The 17,342-nt window shown below is 38.6% G+C and overlaps 1 protein-coding gene across 6 annotated transcripts in view; it reads left to right on the top strand.

Moving 5' to 3' along the window:
* Positions 1 to 17,342, top strand: part of LOC139746592 (uncharacterized) — a 56,147-nt gene that overhangs the window by 21,555 nt on the left and 17,250 nt on the right. For 2 of the 6 annotated variants that reach the window (XM_071657993.1, XM_071657995.1), the window contains exons 2-5: positions 2,220 to 2,393; positions 8,207 to 8,308; positions 8,480 to 8,713; positions 8,848 to 8,964. In XM_071657993.1, the coding sequence (XP_071514094.1) occupies positions 2,220 to 2,393; positions 8,207 to 8,308; positions 8,480 to 8,713; positions 8,848 to 8,964 (627 nt within the window). Of the gene's footprint in view, positions 1 to 2,219; positions 2,394 to 8,206; positions 8,309 to 8,479; positions 8,714 to 8,847; positions 9,067 to 17,342 lie in introns of all 6 variants that reach the window. The other 4 variants (XM_071657990.1, XM_071657991.1, XM_071657992.1 and 1 more) reach the window with 2 other exon arrangements.

Raw genomic sequence — 17,342 nt, 5'->3', positions numbered from 1 at the left:
AAGAAGAACCACCCAAGATAAGTAAGCAGCTCAGTGGTGGATGAGAACCATCTAAATGTTTGATAAATGCTAACAAGAAATGATGATTGTACCAACACAACACCCTTAGCTTTTGGGAATAAATCTTGCATTTTCATTCGTGATACAGTGTATTATTTTTCCCTCAGTTATCAGAGAAAAAAGGTTATTATAAAGTGAGGGTGTTGGTATGCATTTGTGCAGAGAAATGCAGAGTAATGTACAGATTTTAGGAGTCATATGAGTCGAACTGAATTGAGAACAGAGAATGTTGGTCAAGAGGAAAGTTGTAGTGTAGTCTTACCTTGGAATCTAATGGACTGTGGAATATAATCGACTTTCTTATGAAGTAGTCCATACTATGAACAGAAAAATGCAGGGGGCTTTGGATATCCTCTGTATAATTTTTTCATCTATTTTTCTTGACCATAAAGATCAGAGAAAGTTTGAGGATGATTTTAACATTGGTGTAATACTTTAGGAAATCACTGGAACCAGTAAAACTTTACCTTTCATTGCATAGGGGCTGAGGTTTACCTTATTAAATTTTTTTATTGAAATCTTCCTACATTAACATCTGCCATATCATGATGTCAGGAAAGTTATGTGTGTAGGAGTAGGTAGAGAGGAGGGTAAATGGTTCCAGGAAGCTGTGTCTACAGTAGGGATGTGTGATGTCATCATGGCTATTCTACTTGTTTATGTATAGGGTGGTGAAGGAGGTAAATGCGAGGGTCTTGGAGAGAAGGGCAGGAATGCAGTCTGAAGGGCATGGAGGAGGGGGGGGTCAGGTGAGTCAGTTGTTTGCTGATGATACAGTGCTGGCAGCAGGTTTGGGTGAGAAACTGCAAACTGCAGAAGTTGGTGGAATAACAGAAGTAAAGGTGAGTCAAAGGGCAGGTGATGGTGTGAACATTCTGGAAGTATTGAGGAATGTGTGGATAGAAGGGGCAAAAATGGTTATGTCTGAAGGTAGAGTAATCCCAAGAATGTATATGGAAGGTGGTAAATGTGTTGGAAATGAAACATTTAAGGACAAGTTATGGTGTAAGAGGATTGATTAAGTAATGATAGAGTAAGAGAGGGTTAATTTATAGGAAGGGTATCATTGAGAGAGCTGCGGAGGGTGTGCTGAAATGGTTTGGACATCTAGAAAGAATAGTGAGGAGAGGATGACAAAGAGGATCCATGTGTCAGGTGTGGACTGGACATGGAGAAAGGAGAGACCAAACTGAAGTGAAAGGATGGATTGAAAAACATATTGAATGCTCAGGGCCTAAACGTATAGAAGGGTGAAAGGCGGGCATAGGAGTGACGTCGTTTACAGTTGACATGCTATCATTGCACTGAACCAGGCATATGAAACTGGAAAATGGTGGAAAGGTCAGTGGGTCCTGGTTGTGGATAGGGTTCTGTGGCTTTGGTGCATTTAAACATGAAAGTTAGTGAATGGATGTGAGTGATTGAATGAGTCTTTTTCTTCATTTGTTCCTGGCTTACCTCCTTTGAATGAGAAATGGCTAATAAGTATGAAAATAATCATGACACACAGTGAACCACGTGTTGGAATGCATTTGTGCCCTTTTATATACTTCATTGCAGTGTACATGAATGCATATGGCTGCTCAGCAGCAGGATATAAACTCGTCATAACAATAACACATATTTGAAACAAAAATGAAGATAAGGTAAATATTGACCACCAGGGGAAGTTATGTGATATTTTCATTGGTTCTGATGATTTATACATGTTTCACATACTTTACCTTACCTCCTACATTTACCCTGATCTTCATAGCTGTCTCTACTGTCGAGTTATTTTTTATGATGGGATAAAAAGATTACTCGATTCATGCTCTCCAAGTCTTAATGTATTATCTTCACTATATCTGGCCATTCCAGAAGAAGGTCTATCATATTCCACTGTCTCCACGTAGTGTAACATGATGGCAGGAAGCCAGTAGATGAGTGGGAGATATGGCCAGAAATCGGGATGGGAGGTGCACTGTGGCTGAAGCATCTAGAGACCTGCCTGAGTATTTGGCTCCTTTGTATGAAACTATCATTTTTAGGTGGAATGAATTAAGTAGCTCCTGATGATTAGCAAGGGTTTTAGCTGTTTAGGGGAAAAATGGATTTAGCACATTATGGTCAGATGTATGCTGAAGGTATCCAGCAACATATCTTGCTTCTATGTACAGAACAGTCAGGAGATGTTTGCCCTGGAAGTGAGACAAGAGGCTTTGCTAGAGAGACTACGACATCTTAAGCAGCAGCTAGACCAGTTACAGGGAAATAAAGGGGTCTCATCCACAGTAACCCCCACCGCACCAGTCTCAGTTATTGGAGCAGCAGCGCATTCCTCCCCACTAAAGGTAAATTATCAAGGATTCATTAAAAGTTATTTATTGCAGAGTTAGGATAGTTTGACTAGAATATGTCATATTTGCTTTGAGATTATTATATGCATGCAAGAAAAGGAACCTGAAGAGAGAAGAATACCAGTAAAGAAATTACAGGTAATACTAGGATAAGTGCTTACTTATCAAGATGAGAGGTAGTTTTAGGATAGGATTCTGAAGGTCAGAATGGAAGAGAAATGGAATACATGTGAATAGGAAATGATGTAGTTTAGGGAGAATAATGGAGGGGATGAACTGAGGTGCTATGGGATGAGATGGTTCCATCGTTTTTGGTCTTAAGGATGGGAAGGGCTGTAAATTAAATGGTTGTGGAGGGAGTCAGAAATGAGGTGTCAAGATCACTAAAGATTGAGCAGTGATTCATTTTTTACCCTTTTTTTTAAGAGAACTAGGTTTATGAAAAATTTCGTAGATCATGGGAGCAGCAAAATTTTCTATTATACTCGTAATGATTTTTGAATATGTTGGATGTTTTCATGCGCTTTAAATTCCAATATTTCTAAATGTAATAGATTTGTGTTTTCATGGTCACATTGATATACAAGTAGTTAAGAAATAGAATGTTTTGAAAGTGTTTGCAACTCATCTGAAATTTTCAGCAATCATTATATGTGATTGAAGAACTATGTTTGTCCTTGGGAAGACTCGTATGGGTTACATGAAGTAACTGTTTTTTCTTTATTGGTGATTGTTTAGCCAGATCCACACTGATGGAACACTTGCTGATCTGCCTTGCATTGTCAGACTCTGCATAGGCCTTTAGGGAATGCAGATTTCTCGTTCTGTGCCCTGCTACTTTTTCCGTCTGTCTCTGCTGTAGTTATGTATGCTGAGGTATCCATTGTTTTGTCAGATATATTTGTCACATTTTGTTTAAGAGGCTTGATAGACATTTCATTTACCTTCTGGATGGACCATCATGTACTGTTATTTGTGTGCTTCATATTGTTGTTTGACATTTGATTGTATGGAAAATGTTAATGAGTAAGAGGTTTAGAAAAGAATCTGCATGTCCATCTGTGTTCATGTTCAATATGTTCGTCTCTTAGTGCTAAAAGTTGGTGCTTGATTTTGTTGTTTTGAACATCCAGAATTAATTTAGTTGAGGCAGAGAGGCATTTTATGAAAATTTATATAGAGGAAGTATATAGAGAGGTTAATGATTCAGCATAGAAAAGTTATATGAAGTATTTTGAATATATGTTTGGAAGCTTGAATTGATTCTGTGTTGCTTAAGGTTCCTCATGTTTCAGGGCATGTGTCCTTATCTTCTTACTTCTTTGAATGTTGTAGAAAGCAGATTTGCCAATACTAGACTCTGCAGTAACCTTCTTTAGAGTGCTTTTGTCTTTATTTTGCTTACACATCAGTCTCACTAAAAATCAGCATTGTATGCCCTTCCTGTTTCTTCCAACAGTTTTTAGATTTCCTGTCTGCAGGGAGCTAGAACTGTCCTCATATTACATATTGCTAATTTCATTGTTGAAAATTGTGGAATACACACATCCCTTGTTATTAAGAACACATCCCCTGTTATTAAGAACAGATATATTCTTGAAAAGTTATCTGTATATTGAAATTCCGTATAGCAAAACAGGTTTTCATGTAGGTTTCCATTGTATAATTGGTGATTCATCCATACAGAAAGTTTTATCCTAAGATGTAATAAAACTGTATTTCAGAATACAGAAAACCTTCTTCAAACACCTATAAATTCATGGATGTTATTATCTAGTAATGATATTGAAATAAGGCACAGAAACAAAAATAATGATAGTATCTGTACTAGAAAGACTGTCTGTTCAGCATGTGACAGCGAATATGAAGTGGAATCCAGTTTGTTGTTTTATTTTTGCTATTATGTAAGGAAGGGATTCCAAATTTCTTCCTCACCTGTAAGTTATATTAAAGCAAATTTCCATTTCATGAATTTTTGTATAGTGATCGATGGTTGTATAGTTAAGGCATGTCTGACTTGAACTATTTTGGGATGAATCTTATATGACCTGAAAAGAAATTCAGTTTTAGAACTTCCCTCTTTAGAAAATAGATGTAGACATAGTGCATACTATATGCATTCCTTTGTGAGGATATTCTTTCTCTTAGGGGCTTACATGGCACTAGGAGTATAGTCCTGTTGGAGCACACCAGAGCACTGTTTTGAAAAAAATATCAAATTAGTGTTAAAGGAACTGTACAAAAGCTAGCTTATCATCTCAGACAGTGAAAGTTCTCACTGTCAACACAGTTCATTACCAGACTCGATAATTTTTTCAATGCTGTCTTCATATATTAGCTTTTTGTTTATGGTAACTTGCTGATCTTTATCGTGCTGTCTTCTGTCTTTTTTCCAACTGGACCCTTTTAAGGTGTTATTTTGTTGAACATTTCATGACAGGTTTTTTTTGAAATAGATTTATGTGATGTGGCTTTGTGTTATGATTTTATAAACAATAAAGAGTTGTATTGTATAGTCCAAATTTATTAGGTACAGGTATCACTCAGGATTTGGTCAAGGGAGTACAAATTAAAAGCTTGCTAAGATAATGGTTCAAAAATATGAGTGATAAGTAAGAATAGTAAGAATATATTTATTTGGAATTTCCATATGCTGTAGTTGTTGCCTGTTGTGTTCTCTTCAGTTTATTGTATTTTAGAGACTAGCACTTTTTGAGTTATTTGGGTATTAAATAAAATCACTAACATTGGCGAGTCTTTTTTTTTTTTTTTTTTTTTTTTGCGCCGCTGTCTCCCACGTTTGCGAGGTAGCGCAAGGAAACAGACGAAAGAAATGGCCCAACCCACCCCCATACACATGTATATACATACGTCCACACACGCAAATATACATACCTACACAGCTTTCCATGGTTTACCCCAGACGCTTCACATGCCTTGATTCAATCCACTGACAGCACGTCAACCCCGGTAAAGTTTTATGTAAAGGTTTGTTTTAAGAAAAGTAACAAGTATTGATCACGGGCACATCATTTAGGCAGAGTTGGTCTCTTCTCATACTATTAGAGCTAAACTTGAAAAACCATCATATCTCATAGTACTGCATAACCAGGTTTTAAGTGTTTGTAAATTATGAAATTATATCTTTGTCATTGCAGTAGTTTCAAGATGGATTATCAAGTCCCTCGCCAGTCAGACTATGACTGGAAAACAGTTGCTACCACATTTCTCCAGAGCAGAGACTGCTTTTGTAGGTCAACTAGTATTGCATTTAGCTTTCCACATTTCATCCTAAACATCCCATATTCCTAGGATCTGTTGCAGATTACGTTAAGGTATGAATATATTCTGAAAACTTCTGTTCTTTGGCATCCTCCTGTACAATCCTAAGTAGGTAGGGAGGAATGATAGCTATTGAAAGGATGACTATTTTGTCACTACTCAGGGGCATCCACCATTCTAAATCATGTCATGCATAGATGAAAACATCCATGTTCATCTTAATCTTCATCAAAACTGGGGTCATCATATGGGCAACTTGAGGAGCATTTTGGTTGCTGATATCTTGAGTTCATTATTATCGATTACATTGACTTCATCTATTGGCCGATATGAAGTGCATTGGACATTTGGAACATGGCATTAGGTACCAAGATACCAAATTTAAAACAATGGATAACATCATTTATTAGCTTTCTGTTCCTTGCTGCATTATTTTGATATCACATGTAGCCAACAGGCTTATGGAGCAATACCCGGATGATATTATTTGTCTCAGTAAAACCATAGATTAGAATGTACAATGAGATGATATGGTGACAGAGGTTAGTGGAGAGAACTATTTTCACTTATTTATTGACATACTGTAATCTGTGTATAACAGTTTACCTCTCTTTATCAGAAGCACCTGGTAGCTTGCACAGTTGAATTTGAACATGAAATTTGAATGTAGGTCACATTTTTTTGCACCAAATATTGTGCTTCAGCAGACAGGGAATCGTTTGACTGGCTTTAAACAAAGTGTTTTGAATAATGGTCAACCCTCACAGTGGATAGGCATAGATATAACAAGTGGAGTGCCACAAGAATCACGTGTTGCAAGATATCAAAATTCATTGATGATACAAAGTTGAGAGAAGTCTGCAGATGAACTTGAATGTCTACTGCTTCAAACAGACTTAGATTTATGAATTGGTTGTATAAGTGGCAAGTAAATTTTAGTATCGATAAGTACAAAGTTTTACATATCGGTAGTGAAAATGAAAAGGTGAGTTACAGTATGAACTCTGTTGAACTGCAAAGGGAAAAAAGGATAAAAGAAATTGGGTGTAATAATCTCTGGTGACCTAAAACCAAGTAAGCAGTGCACTGAAGAAGCGACAGTGAACAAAATTCTTGATTTCTAAGGTAGGGCTTTTGAATTTAAGTCAAGGGAAATCATCTTTACAATTCATTGGTTCATCCACACCTTGCATATTGTGTTCAGTTTAGATCATGCTACCTAAAAAAGACATAAACAGAATAGAGAGAGCACAGCATTGAGGTACCAAGATGATTCCTGGACAGAGGAACAAACTCTACAAGATGAAATTTAATGACTTGAATCTCTTTAGCTTAGAAAAGATAAGGTTAACAGGTGATCCAGTTTTAAGTTTAGATATTTAAAATGATCAAAGGCTTTGATAATCGTGATCTTTCAAGTTACTTATGACTTCATCCAGCTAATTTTTACTTGTAGTAGTGGAAACAGACTGGTGGGCGGACATTTTACCTCGGATGAGGCGAAGTACTTTTATTCAAACAAATTGTTAACATATGTAATGAATTGCCAATTAGAATGGTTGAAAGCAGTACTGTAGGTACATTTAGAAATAGACTTGATAAATACTTTGCTTTACGTCCATGACGTTCATTATTTGTGCCTCCAAAGTCATAATGAGAATTTTCAGGATATTCTCTTTGAATTACCTGGTTGCTGTCAAACTTTTACCACACAAATCTGTGAGTTTCCGATGTCTTTCGCTATCACAAACAGCCTTGAAAGACCCAGTGATCTTTTGCTGTTTGAATTCCTTTGTATCTCTGCATACAGGCTGATTACTTGGTCAAGTGCATGATCCCATGGCACTAGGACAAGCTTCTTCACAACTCATTCACTTGTTTGCTATGGATTGTGAGTCTCGCCTGCCACACTGACCAACATAGTGAGCATTTCAACTCGAGAAAGACAGAGGTAGATACCTTTTCACTGTCTGATCATTGTTATTGAAGTGGTAGGATGCATCTTCATAGCTCAAGCTTTATAAGAGGACAGAGCTGAGGTAATGCAGTGGTGATTTGCCATTGGCAGGAATGTTTTGGAGGGATGCTCAAAAGGGATGCCTTGTGATATATTTGGAGAATTTTTATACATATTGGCTCTGGTTTGGAATACATGACAGTTAGCAGACCATTCATAATGCATCCAAGATAAAGGATGTAATGAAGTGAACATTGCAAAACTTTTGGAAATCTCATGTGTATTCATTTATCAGTGCACCATTTCAACAGGAATGCCATCTGATTGCATGGGTTTTGCTGGTCATAAGGAGATTTGCTGTGTTCAAATGCATGAAATATTTTTCTTTATTACTGTTGTGTGTAAATTCATCATAAATATTTTTACTTTGTATACTTCTAAAGATTACACTTTTTGTATAAATTTTTGCTAAGTTATTTATGCTTAGATTTTTTTCTTATCTGTGTGTGATTTGCTATGCTAAGTGTGGCTTTTGACCTTTGTACATGTTTTTGGGTCACGTAACAAGATGAGTCTTCAAGAGAAACAGGCAGTGGTGCTGCACGTAATGACTGTTCTTGGAGACCATCTGGCTGATCTTAATGGTCTTCATTTCGACAGGGTTGTGCAGGTTGTTTATTGTGTTTTGCTAAAAGATAAAAAATTCTGAATACATTGCCATATTTTATGTTGATAACCCATGTTATCTTTGGTGGTTGTATAATTAAAAAATTTATTCAGATTTATTCCTTTTTGTGTATTTGGATGTTACTTTAGAAAACCTTTCGATGGTGTACAACAGGATAAAGTTGAAAAGATGGTGATGGATGCGAGAAGACAGCATGAATCAGTTCTCTTTAGACTGAATTCCCTGAAGGCTGAGCTAGATCGTCTGGCTGTAGCTAGAAAAGCCATCGTTTCATCATGTGAATCAATAAGTGTGGCTGAACAGCAGCGCTGCATCCTTGGAGTGATCAAGGCACTGAAAGAAGAGCTGAAATTTCTTTCTGAACTCAAGAAGAAAGTGGATCCTGAGGTGTCCAATGTCTTGCTTAATGTTGTGAATGCTATAAATCAAATTTATGTTACATACGAATGAAACAAATACCATACAATGGATGTGTATGAATGTGGATTATGGGAGTGACCATTAATAATTGATATCTACAGGAATGTTCATTAGAGCTGGATGTTGCTAGTCACCACAGAGAAGTGGTTGGGAAACTCAAGTTACTACAAGAGGAACTGGCAAAGATGTTGAAAGGGTTACAGGACCTTTCATGGGAGGTACTCCCTCAAGATCATGGCTGTCAGTGTGACAGTTATCAAAAGCTTTCTCCTTTTTCCCATGTTTCCTCACCCTTATACCTATCATCATCATCAGCGGCAGCAAGTATCAGACTTGAATTTTCCATCCTGGCTACACTAAACCTGAACTCATTAGTGATAGCACTGAAGTTAGTGTGTGCAGTGAAGTCACAGGCATTGATGTTACAATGTGCTATGATGTCATGACCAGCTTAGAATCTAGATATATGTGAAATTCCTAACAAGCCTGTCATTATTTGATAACTAACAGTTTTGCAATGCATTTTTGAACAGTATGAAAATGATAACTAACTGTGTTGTTGGTAGCTGTTTATTGGAAACTAAAATGATGACTGTCCTTGCCCTGTAATGGTGAAACATAGTAATATGCAGAGCTGAGCATTGTTCTCACAGAAGATTCCAGCATGATTTAACTTTTGTAAGGTAATAACAATTTGAGCACAATTGTTTTTTCCATTTCTTCATATGTGATGAATTCAGTTAGTGTAGTGGAACTTGATGTGGAATAAACAAGACCTACATACTAATTTAGAGGAGCATGATTTGAAGTTACATTTCTTTGAGGGCTATGTCCATGTATATGAATTGTAATAGGTTGATGTGACCATTTATTCAAGTATTTCATGTTTACAAGAAGACTGACACATTTGGGAAAGGTTGTGTGGTAGCACAAATCTTGTTTGATGTTAGGAGACTGTTCTGAATGTTTCTGTGGTTGAACTCTATATTTTGTCTGTGTTTTGCTCAGGTGGCTTGAGTGAGTTTCTAAAGGGAATGGGCACCAGATATATAGATTGATAGTTTAGCTAAGGTTTTCAAGCTTGTACGAAGGCTCTTTACATTGTGATAAGGATATTCAACCCCTTGAGGTCATGTAGACAAGGAAAAAGATCTGGAAAGAGCTCTACAAATCTCTTTTGTGGGACTTGCTTGAATAGTATAAGCTGTCATTCTTGCTGTGTTCTTTTATGAACTTAAACTTTCACAATCAGCTTGGATGACACTCACTGTAGTGAAATTTAATGAGTAATTAGTGTTTTACAGGTGATATGGCATTTTGCAAGTTTGAGAAATGATCTAAGTTGGCTACAAACCTACTAGTTATAAGTTTATGTGCCTAATCAGGGTATACAGATACAGTGAGTAAGAGTTATTTATGTTGATAGTTTTCTCACATTTTTTGCCATTACCCATTTAGATAGGTAGCACCAGGAGCAGATGAAGAGTGGCCTCATTTGCTCATCCACTCTCTAGCTACCATGTATGATACACTTAAACCAAAACCTATCTACAGCCGAGCCTCATATACCTTTCTTTGGTTTCCCTTGACCTCTTCACGTGTCTTAGTTCAACCGACCTCTTCACGTGTCTTAGTTCAGCCTATCGACAGCTTTTTTCCTCCCCGTATACCACATTGCTCCATCAAGCTGTATTCTGTGCATGTTTCACACTCTTCTAAACATTCAGGTCAGTCACATAAAACTCCTTTAACTCCATCCTTACATTTCATTCTTAGTCTCCATCTTCTCCCACCCCCTTTTTTTTACTTAGACATATACATACCCTCTCAGTTAACCTCTCCTCATTCATCATCATCTTTTGTCCAAACCATTTCAGCATGCACTTTTCGTCTTTCATAAACACACTCTTTCCCTACTGCACCTATATCTTACCTTCTAATTTCTTACTTGAACTCTCCTCGTACCACATATTGGCCCATAGTATTTAATTTCCTATGTATCCACCTTCAGTTCTTTTTTATTTAGGGTCCATGCCTTGTATTGATGCAAAACCTTCGGGACTACTTCCTCTAGCAGACAGTGACCTCTCTTTCTGCATACTCCTCGTTGCCCCCTTGACTTGAGGTTTGAAATCCAATTTATTTTCCTGTGGCCCTTGGTACAGTGTATATCACCTGATACTCTATTTGAAAGAATATTTTGTTCAAATATAGTAAAAGTTACAAAACAGAAACATAAATTCACTGTGCTGTTGCATGGTGCAACAAAGTAGAAGTGATGTTTCTATGTATTTTTGGTTAATTAATGCAGTTATTGTTAATCGTTATTCTGGTCTTCAACCTGTATTCTTATTGAATGCATTGGTAAGTTCTTCATTGATGTAATTTGGATTATTTTCATTATCAAAATTTGACTCTCTTACATGGGTCAGTTCAACACCTTGGTTTCATTTGCTTTTTTGGTCACTTTGGCAAAAACTTGTACAAAAACATTGACAAAATATATATGAATTGAGCCAAAGTTAGAATTATTGAGATTTAAATCAGCGGGTTTGGAGTGTAGCTGTATGAAGAGAACAGTTTTGAGGTACTTCTTGGAAAGAATAGAATAGTTTCTGATGTAACAAGTAGACAAAATTTTTTTTAAAAGAATATGTTGAGTGGGAGATGTATAAAAGAAAGAGACAGGAGGTCAAGAGAAAGGTGCAAGAGGTGAAAAAAAGGGCAAATGAGAGTTGGGGTGAGAGAGTATCATTAAATTTTAGGGAGAATAAAAAGGTGTTCTGGAAGGAGGTAAATAAAGTGCGTAAGACAAGGGAGCAAATGGGAACTTCAGTGAAGGGCGCAAATGGGGAGGTGATAACAAGTAGTGGTGATGTGAGAAGGAGATGGAGTGAGTATTTTGAAGGTTTGTTGAATGTGTTTGATGATAGAGTGGCAGATATAGGGTGTTTTGGTCGAGGTGGTGTGCAAAGTGAGAGGGTTGGGGAAAATGATTTGGTAAACAGAGAAGAGGTAGTGAAAGCTTTGCGGAAGATGAAAGCCGGCAAGGCAGCAGGTTTGGATGGTATTGCAGTGGAATTTATTAAAAAAGGGGGTGACTGTATTGTTGACTGGTTGGTAAGGTTATTTAATGTATGTATGACGCATGGTGAGGTGCCTGAGGATTGGCGGAATGCGTGCATAGTGCCATTGTACAAAGGCAAAGGGGATAAGAGTGAATGCTCAAATTACAGAGGTATAAGTTTGTTGTGTATTCCTGGTAAATTATATGGGAGGGTATTGATTGAGAGGGTGAAGGCATGTACAGAGCATCAGATTGGGGAAGAGCAGTGTGGTTTCAGAAGTGGTAGAGGATGTGTGGATCAGGTGTTTGCTTTGAAGAATGTATGTGAGAAATACTTAGAAAAGCAAATGGATTTGTATGTAGCATTTATGGATCTGGAGAAGGCATATGATAGAGTTGATAGAGATGCTCTGTGGAAGGTATTAAGAATATATGGTGTGGGAGGAAAGTTGTTAGAAGCAGTGAAAAGTTTTTATCGAGGATGTAAGGCATGTGTACGTGTAGGAAGAGAGGAAAGTGATTGGTTCTCAGTGAATGTAGGTTTGCGGCAGGGGTGTGTGATGTCTCCATGGTTGTTTAATTTGTTTATGGATGGGGTTGTTAGGGAGGTGAATGCAAGAGTTTTGGAAAGAGGGGCAAGTATGAAGTCTGTTGGGGATGAGAGAGCTTGGGAAGTGAGTCAGTTGTTGTTCGCTGATGATACAGCGCTGGTGGCTGATTCATGTGAGAAACTGCAGAAGCTGGTGACTGAGTTTGGTAAAGTGTGTGGAAGAAGAAAGTTAAGAGTAAATGTGAATAAGAGCAAGGTTATTAGGTACAGTAGGGTTGAGGGTCAAGTCAATTGGGAGGTGAGTTTGAATGGAGAAAAACTGGAGGAAGTGAAGTGTTTTAGATATCTGGGAGTGGATCTGGCAGCGGATGGAACCATGGAAGCGGAAGTGGATCATAGGGTGGGGGAAGGGGCGAAAATTCTGGGGGCCTTGAAGAATGTGTGGAAGTCGAGAACATTATCTCGGAAAGCAAAAATGGGTATGTTTGAAGGAATAGTGGTTCCAACAATGTTGTATGGTTGCGAGGCGTGGGCTATGGATAGAGTTGTGCGCAGGAGGATGGATGTGCTGGAAATGAGATGTTTGAGGACAATGTGTGGTGTGAGGTGGTTTGATCGAGTGAGTAACGTAAGGGTAAGAGAGATGTGTGGAAATAAAAAGAGCGTGGTTGAGAGAGCAGAAGAGGGTGTTTTGAAGTGGTTTGGGCACATGGAGAGAATGAGTGAGGAAAGATTGACCAAGAGGATATATGTGTCGGAGGTGGAGGGAACGAGGAGAAGAGGGAGACCAAATTGGAGGTGGAAAGATGGAGTGAAAAAGATTTTGTGTGATCGGGGCCTGAACATGCAGGAGGGTGAAAGGAGGGCAAGGAATAGAGTGAATTGGAGCGATGTGGTATACCGGGGTTGACGTGCTGTCAGTGGATTGAATCAGGGCATGTGAAGCGTCTGGGGTAAACCATGGAAAGCTGTGTAGGTATGTATATTTGCGTGTGTGGACGTATGTATATACATGTGTATGGGGGGGGTTGGGCCATTTCTTTCGTCTGTTTCCTTGCGCTACCTCGCAAACGCGGGAGACAGCGACAAAGTATAAAAAAAAAAAAAAAAAAAAAAAAAAAAATGTTGAAGATTATGTGTTAGAGGGTGTTGGAATTTTGGATGGGGATGTCATGTTGATATTCTAAGATGGTGTGCATTGGAAGCATGTTGTGTGGGAAAGTGGAGTTGTGAGAGGAGACAGTCTCACTTGAATTATCTTGGTGGACATGAAAAATTCACTTGAATTATCTTAGTAGTCATGAAAAATTAGAGAATGGTTGTATTAGTATTAAAGTCTTTGTTCACCCTAGCACAGTAGATTGAAGTCAGGGATTTTTATTGGTGCATTGATTGGCTGTATGCACTTAATTCAGTCGCTGTTAATTGGAATGGTAATAGTTGGTAGGCAGCCACTGACTAGGGTGGAAGAATTCTGGTACTACTTCCCAGGTTATCAGGAGGATCAGTGATGGCTGTGAGCCAGCACTTCAGTGGTTGTGAGTTGTTCTCTTTTGATCTAGGTAACTGTCTTTTTCCAGTGCCTTACTTACATGACTTGGGCATTCTGTCCACAGACATACAATCTTGTCTCACATAACACTTAACACTTAACTTGCACAACTCTTTGTAACTAGATTTTCATGTGGAGAGTGCAATGTGCTACCCCTGCCTTTTGGCAAAATGGTAGAAGCAATAGATAGAAGTAGTAGGTAGGAACATTAGTGAGGAGCATTTGGTAGAAACATCAGGTAGAAGCAATAAATAGTTAGATAAGCTGGAAACTCTCAGCTTTCTTCTTTCACACACTTTACTAAACTCAGTCACTAGCTTCTGCAGTTTCTCACATGAATCATCCGCCAGCGCTGTATCATCAGCAAACAACAACTGACACTTCCCAAGCTCTCTCATCCACAACAGACTGCACACTTGCCCCTCTTTCCAAAACTCTTGCATTCACCTCCCTAACAGCCCCATCCATAAACAAATTAAACAACCATGGAGACATCACACACCTCTGCCGCAAACCTACATTCACTGAGAACCAATCACTTTCCTCTCTTCCTACACATACACATGCCTTACATCCTCGATAAAAACTTTTCACTGCTTCTAACAACTTGCCTCCCACACCATATATTCTTAATACCTTCCTTAGAGCATCTCTGTCAACTCTATCATATGCCTTCTCCAGATCCATAAATGCTACATACAAATCCATTTGCTTTTCTAAGTATTTCTCACATACATTCTTCAAAGCAAACACCTGATCCACATATCCTCTACCACTTCTGAAACCACACTGCTCTTCCCCAATCTGATGCTCTGTACATGCCTTCACCCTCTCAATCAATACCCTCCCATATAATTTCCCAGAAATACTCAACAAACTTATACCTCTGTAATTTGAGCACTCACTTTTATCCCCTTTGCCTTTGTACGATGGCACTCTGCAAGCATTCTGCCAATCCCCTGGCACTCACCATGAGTCATACATACATTAAATAACCTTACCAACCAGTCAACAATACGGTCACCCCCTTTTTTTGATAAATTCCACTGCAATACCATCCCAACCCGCTGCCTTGCCAGCTGTCATCTTCTGCAAAGCTTTTACTACCTCTTCTCTGTGAATAAGTAAATGTGAATAAGAGCAAGGTTATTAGGTACAGTAGGGTTGAGGGACAAGTCAATTGGGAGGTAAGTTTGAATGGAGAAAAACTGGAGGAAGTGAAGTGTTTTAGATATCTGGGAGTGGTTTGGCAGTGGATGGAACCATGGAAGTGAAAGCGAATCATAGGGTGGGTGAGGGGGCGAAAGTTCTAGGAGCGTTGAAGAATGTGTGGAAGTCGAGAACGTTATCTTGGAAAGCAAAAATGGGTATGTTTGAAGGAATAGTGGTTCCAACAATGTTATATGGTTATGAGGCATGGGCTATAGATAGAGTTGTGCAGAGGAGGGTAGATGTGTTGGAAATGAGATGTTTGAGGGCAATATGTGGTGTAAGGTGGTTTGATCGAGTAAATGATAATAGGGTAAGAGAGATGTGTGGTACTAAAATGAGTCCACACACGCAGATATACATACCTATACATTTCAACGTATACACATATATACACACACAGACATATACATATATACACATGTATATAATTCATACTGCCTGCCTTTATTCATTCCCATCACCACCCCGCCACACATGAAAAAACAACCCCCTCCCCCCACCATGTGCGCGAGGTAGCGCTAGGAAAAGACAACAATGGCCATATTCGCTCACACTCAGTCTCTAGCTGTCATGCATAATGCACCAAAACCACAGCTCCCTTTCCACATCCAGGCCCCACAGAACTTTCCATGGTGTACCCCAGACGCTTCACACACCCTGGTTTAATCCATTGACACCACGTCGACCCTGGCATACCACATCATTCCAATTCACTCTATTCCTTGAGTGCCTTTCACCCTCCTGCATGTTCAGGCCCCGATCACTCAAAATCTTTTTCACTCCATCTTTCCACCTGCAATTTGGTCTCCCACTTCTCCTCATTCCCTCCTCATTACCTGGAGTAAAACGAAGTTATTTCTTATCATTGTTACTGTGTATAAAGTAAATAGAATTAGATTGTTTTAAGAGGAAGAATATAATGTGAGAATGCTGGAAGTTAGCAAGCCATTGATTTTTTTTAAGACACTAACAAGTGTGCTGGAAATGAGATGTTTGAGGACAATGTGTGGTGTGAGGTGGTTTGATCGAGTAAGTAACGTAAGGGTAAGAGAGATGTGTGGAAATAAAAAGAGCGTGGTTGAGAGAGCAGAAGAGGGTGTTTTGAAATGGTTTGGGCACATGGAGAGAATGAGTGAGGAAAGATTGACCAAGAGGATATATGTGTCGGAGGTGGAGGGAACGAGGAGAAGAGGGAGACCAAATTGGAGGTGGAAAGATGGAGTGAAAAGGATTTTGTGTGATCGGGGCCTGAACATGCAGGAGGGTGAAAGGAGGGCAAGGAATAGAGTGAATTGGAGCGATGTGGTATACAGGGGTTGACGTGCTGTCAGTGGATTGAATCAAGGCATGTGAAGCGTCCGGGGTAAACCATGGAAAGCTGTGTAGGTATGTATATTTGCGTGTGTGGACGTGTGTATGTACATGTGTATGGGGGGGGTTGGGCCATTTCTTTCGTCTGTTTCCTTGCGCTACCTCGCAAACGCGGGAGACAGCGACAAAGTATAAAAAAAAAAAAAAAAAAAAAAAAAAACAAGTATTCTATATAACTTTGTGCAGTTGTATAGGAATATTGGGTGTGTCAAAGATATGATGGTGTAAAGGATATGTAACTTAGCTTCAGAATGCACAGTCAGTTAGAATGGTGGGTTATAGACTGATGTACCAGAACTAGAAATGGATTTCTGAAACTTCAGGGAAATTAATGAGATCAAAATGTAAACACCTGATGAATTAGGTGTGTTGTGCCGTGTATTTTGTAAGTGAAAACTTGCCCTGTAGCAATTGAATGTAAACAAGTAAGACTGATTATATGAGAGGAGGATGTAGGTTCAAACAAATGTTGTCAGGAAGGAGGAAGAAATTAGTAATGAAATCATTGTCAGTAATTTAGAAGAATGTCTGTTATCTGTGTAAGAGAATTTATCATTGATGTTGAACATCAGTTTAACATAACTATTGTTTATGTAAAAGGTATATGTAGGTTTGGTTCTTACCACTTAAGGTATTAGTGTCATTGGTTATCAAGCAGATTAACTGCCAGTGAAACCTGGGCAGTGGACTGAAGTTCTCTGTTAAGTGATGTAATGATGATCCTTGAGCATTTTTCACGTACGAGTAGAAAATATGCAACTAATTAATGAAAACGTATTTATCATTATCTTCCAATAGGGATATATTGGCATGGCTTTCTGTTACATTGACAGACAGTGAGGTG

This window comes from Panulirus ornatus, chromosome 65 (assembly GCF_036320965.1).
Source record: "Panulirus ornatus isolate Po-2019 chromosome 65, ASM3632096v1, whole genome shotgun sequence".
NCBI classification, from domain to species: Eukaryota; Metazoa; Arthropoda; class Malacostraca; order Decapoda; family Palinuridae; genus Panulirus; species Panulirus ornatus.
Note: the sequence above shows the minus strand (reverse complement) of the source record. Positions and strands in the feature narration are given on the sequence as shown.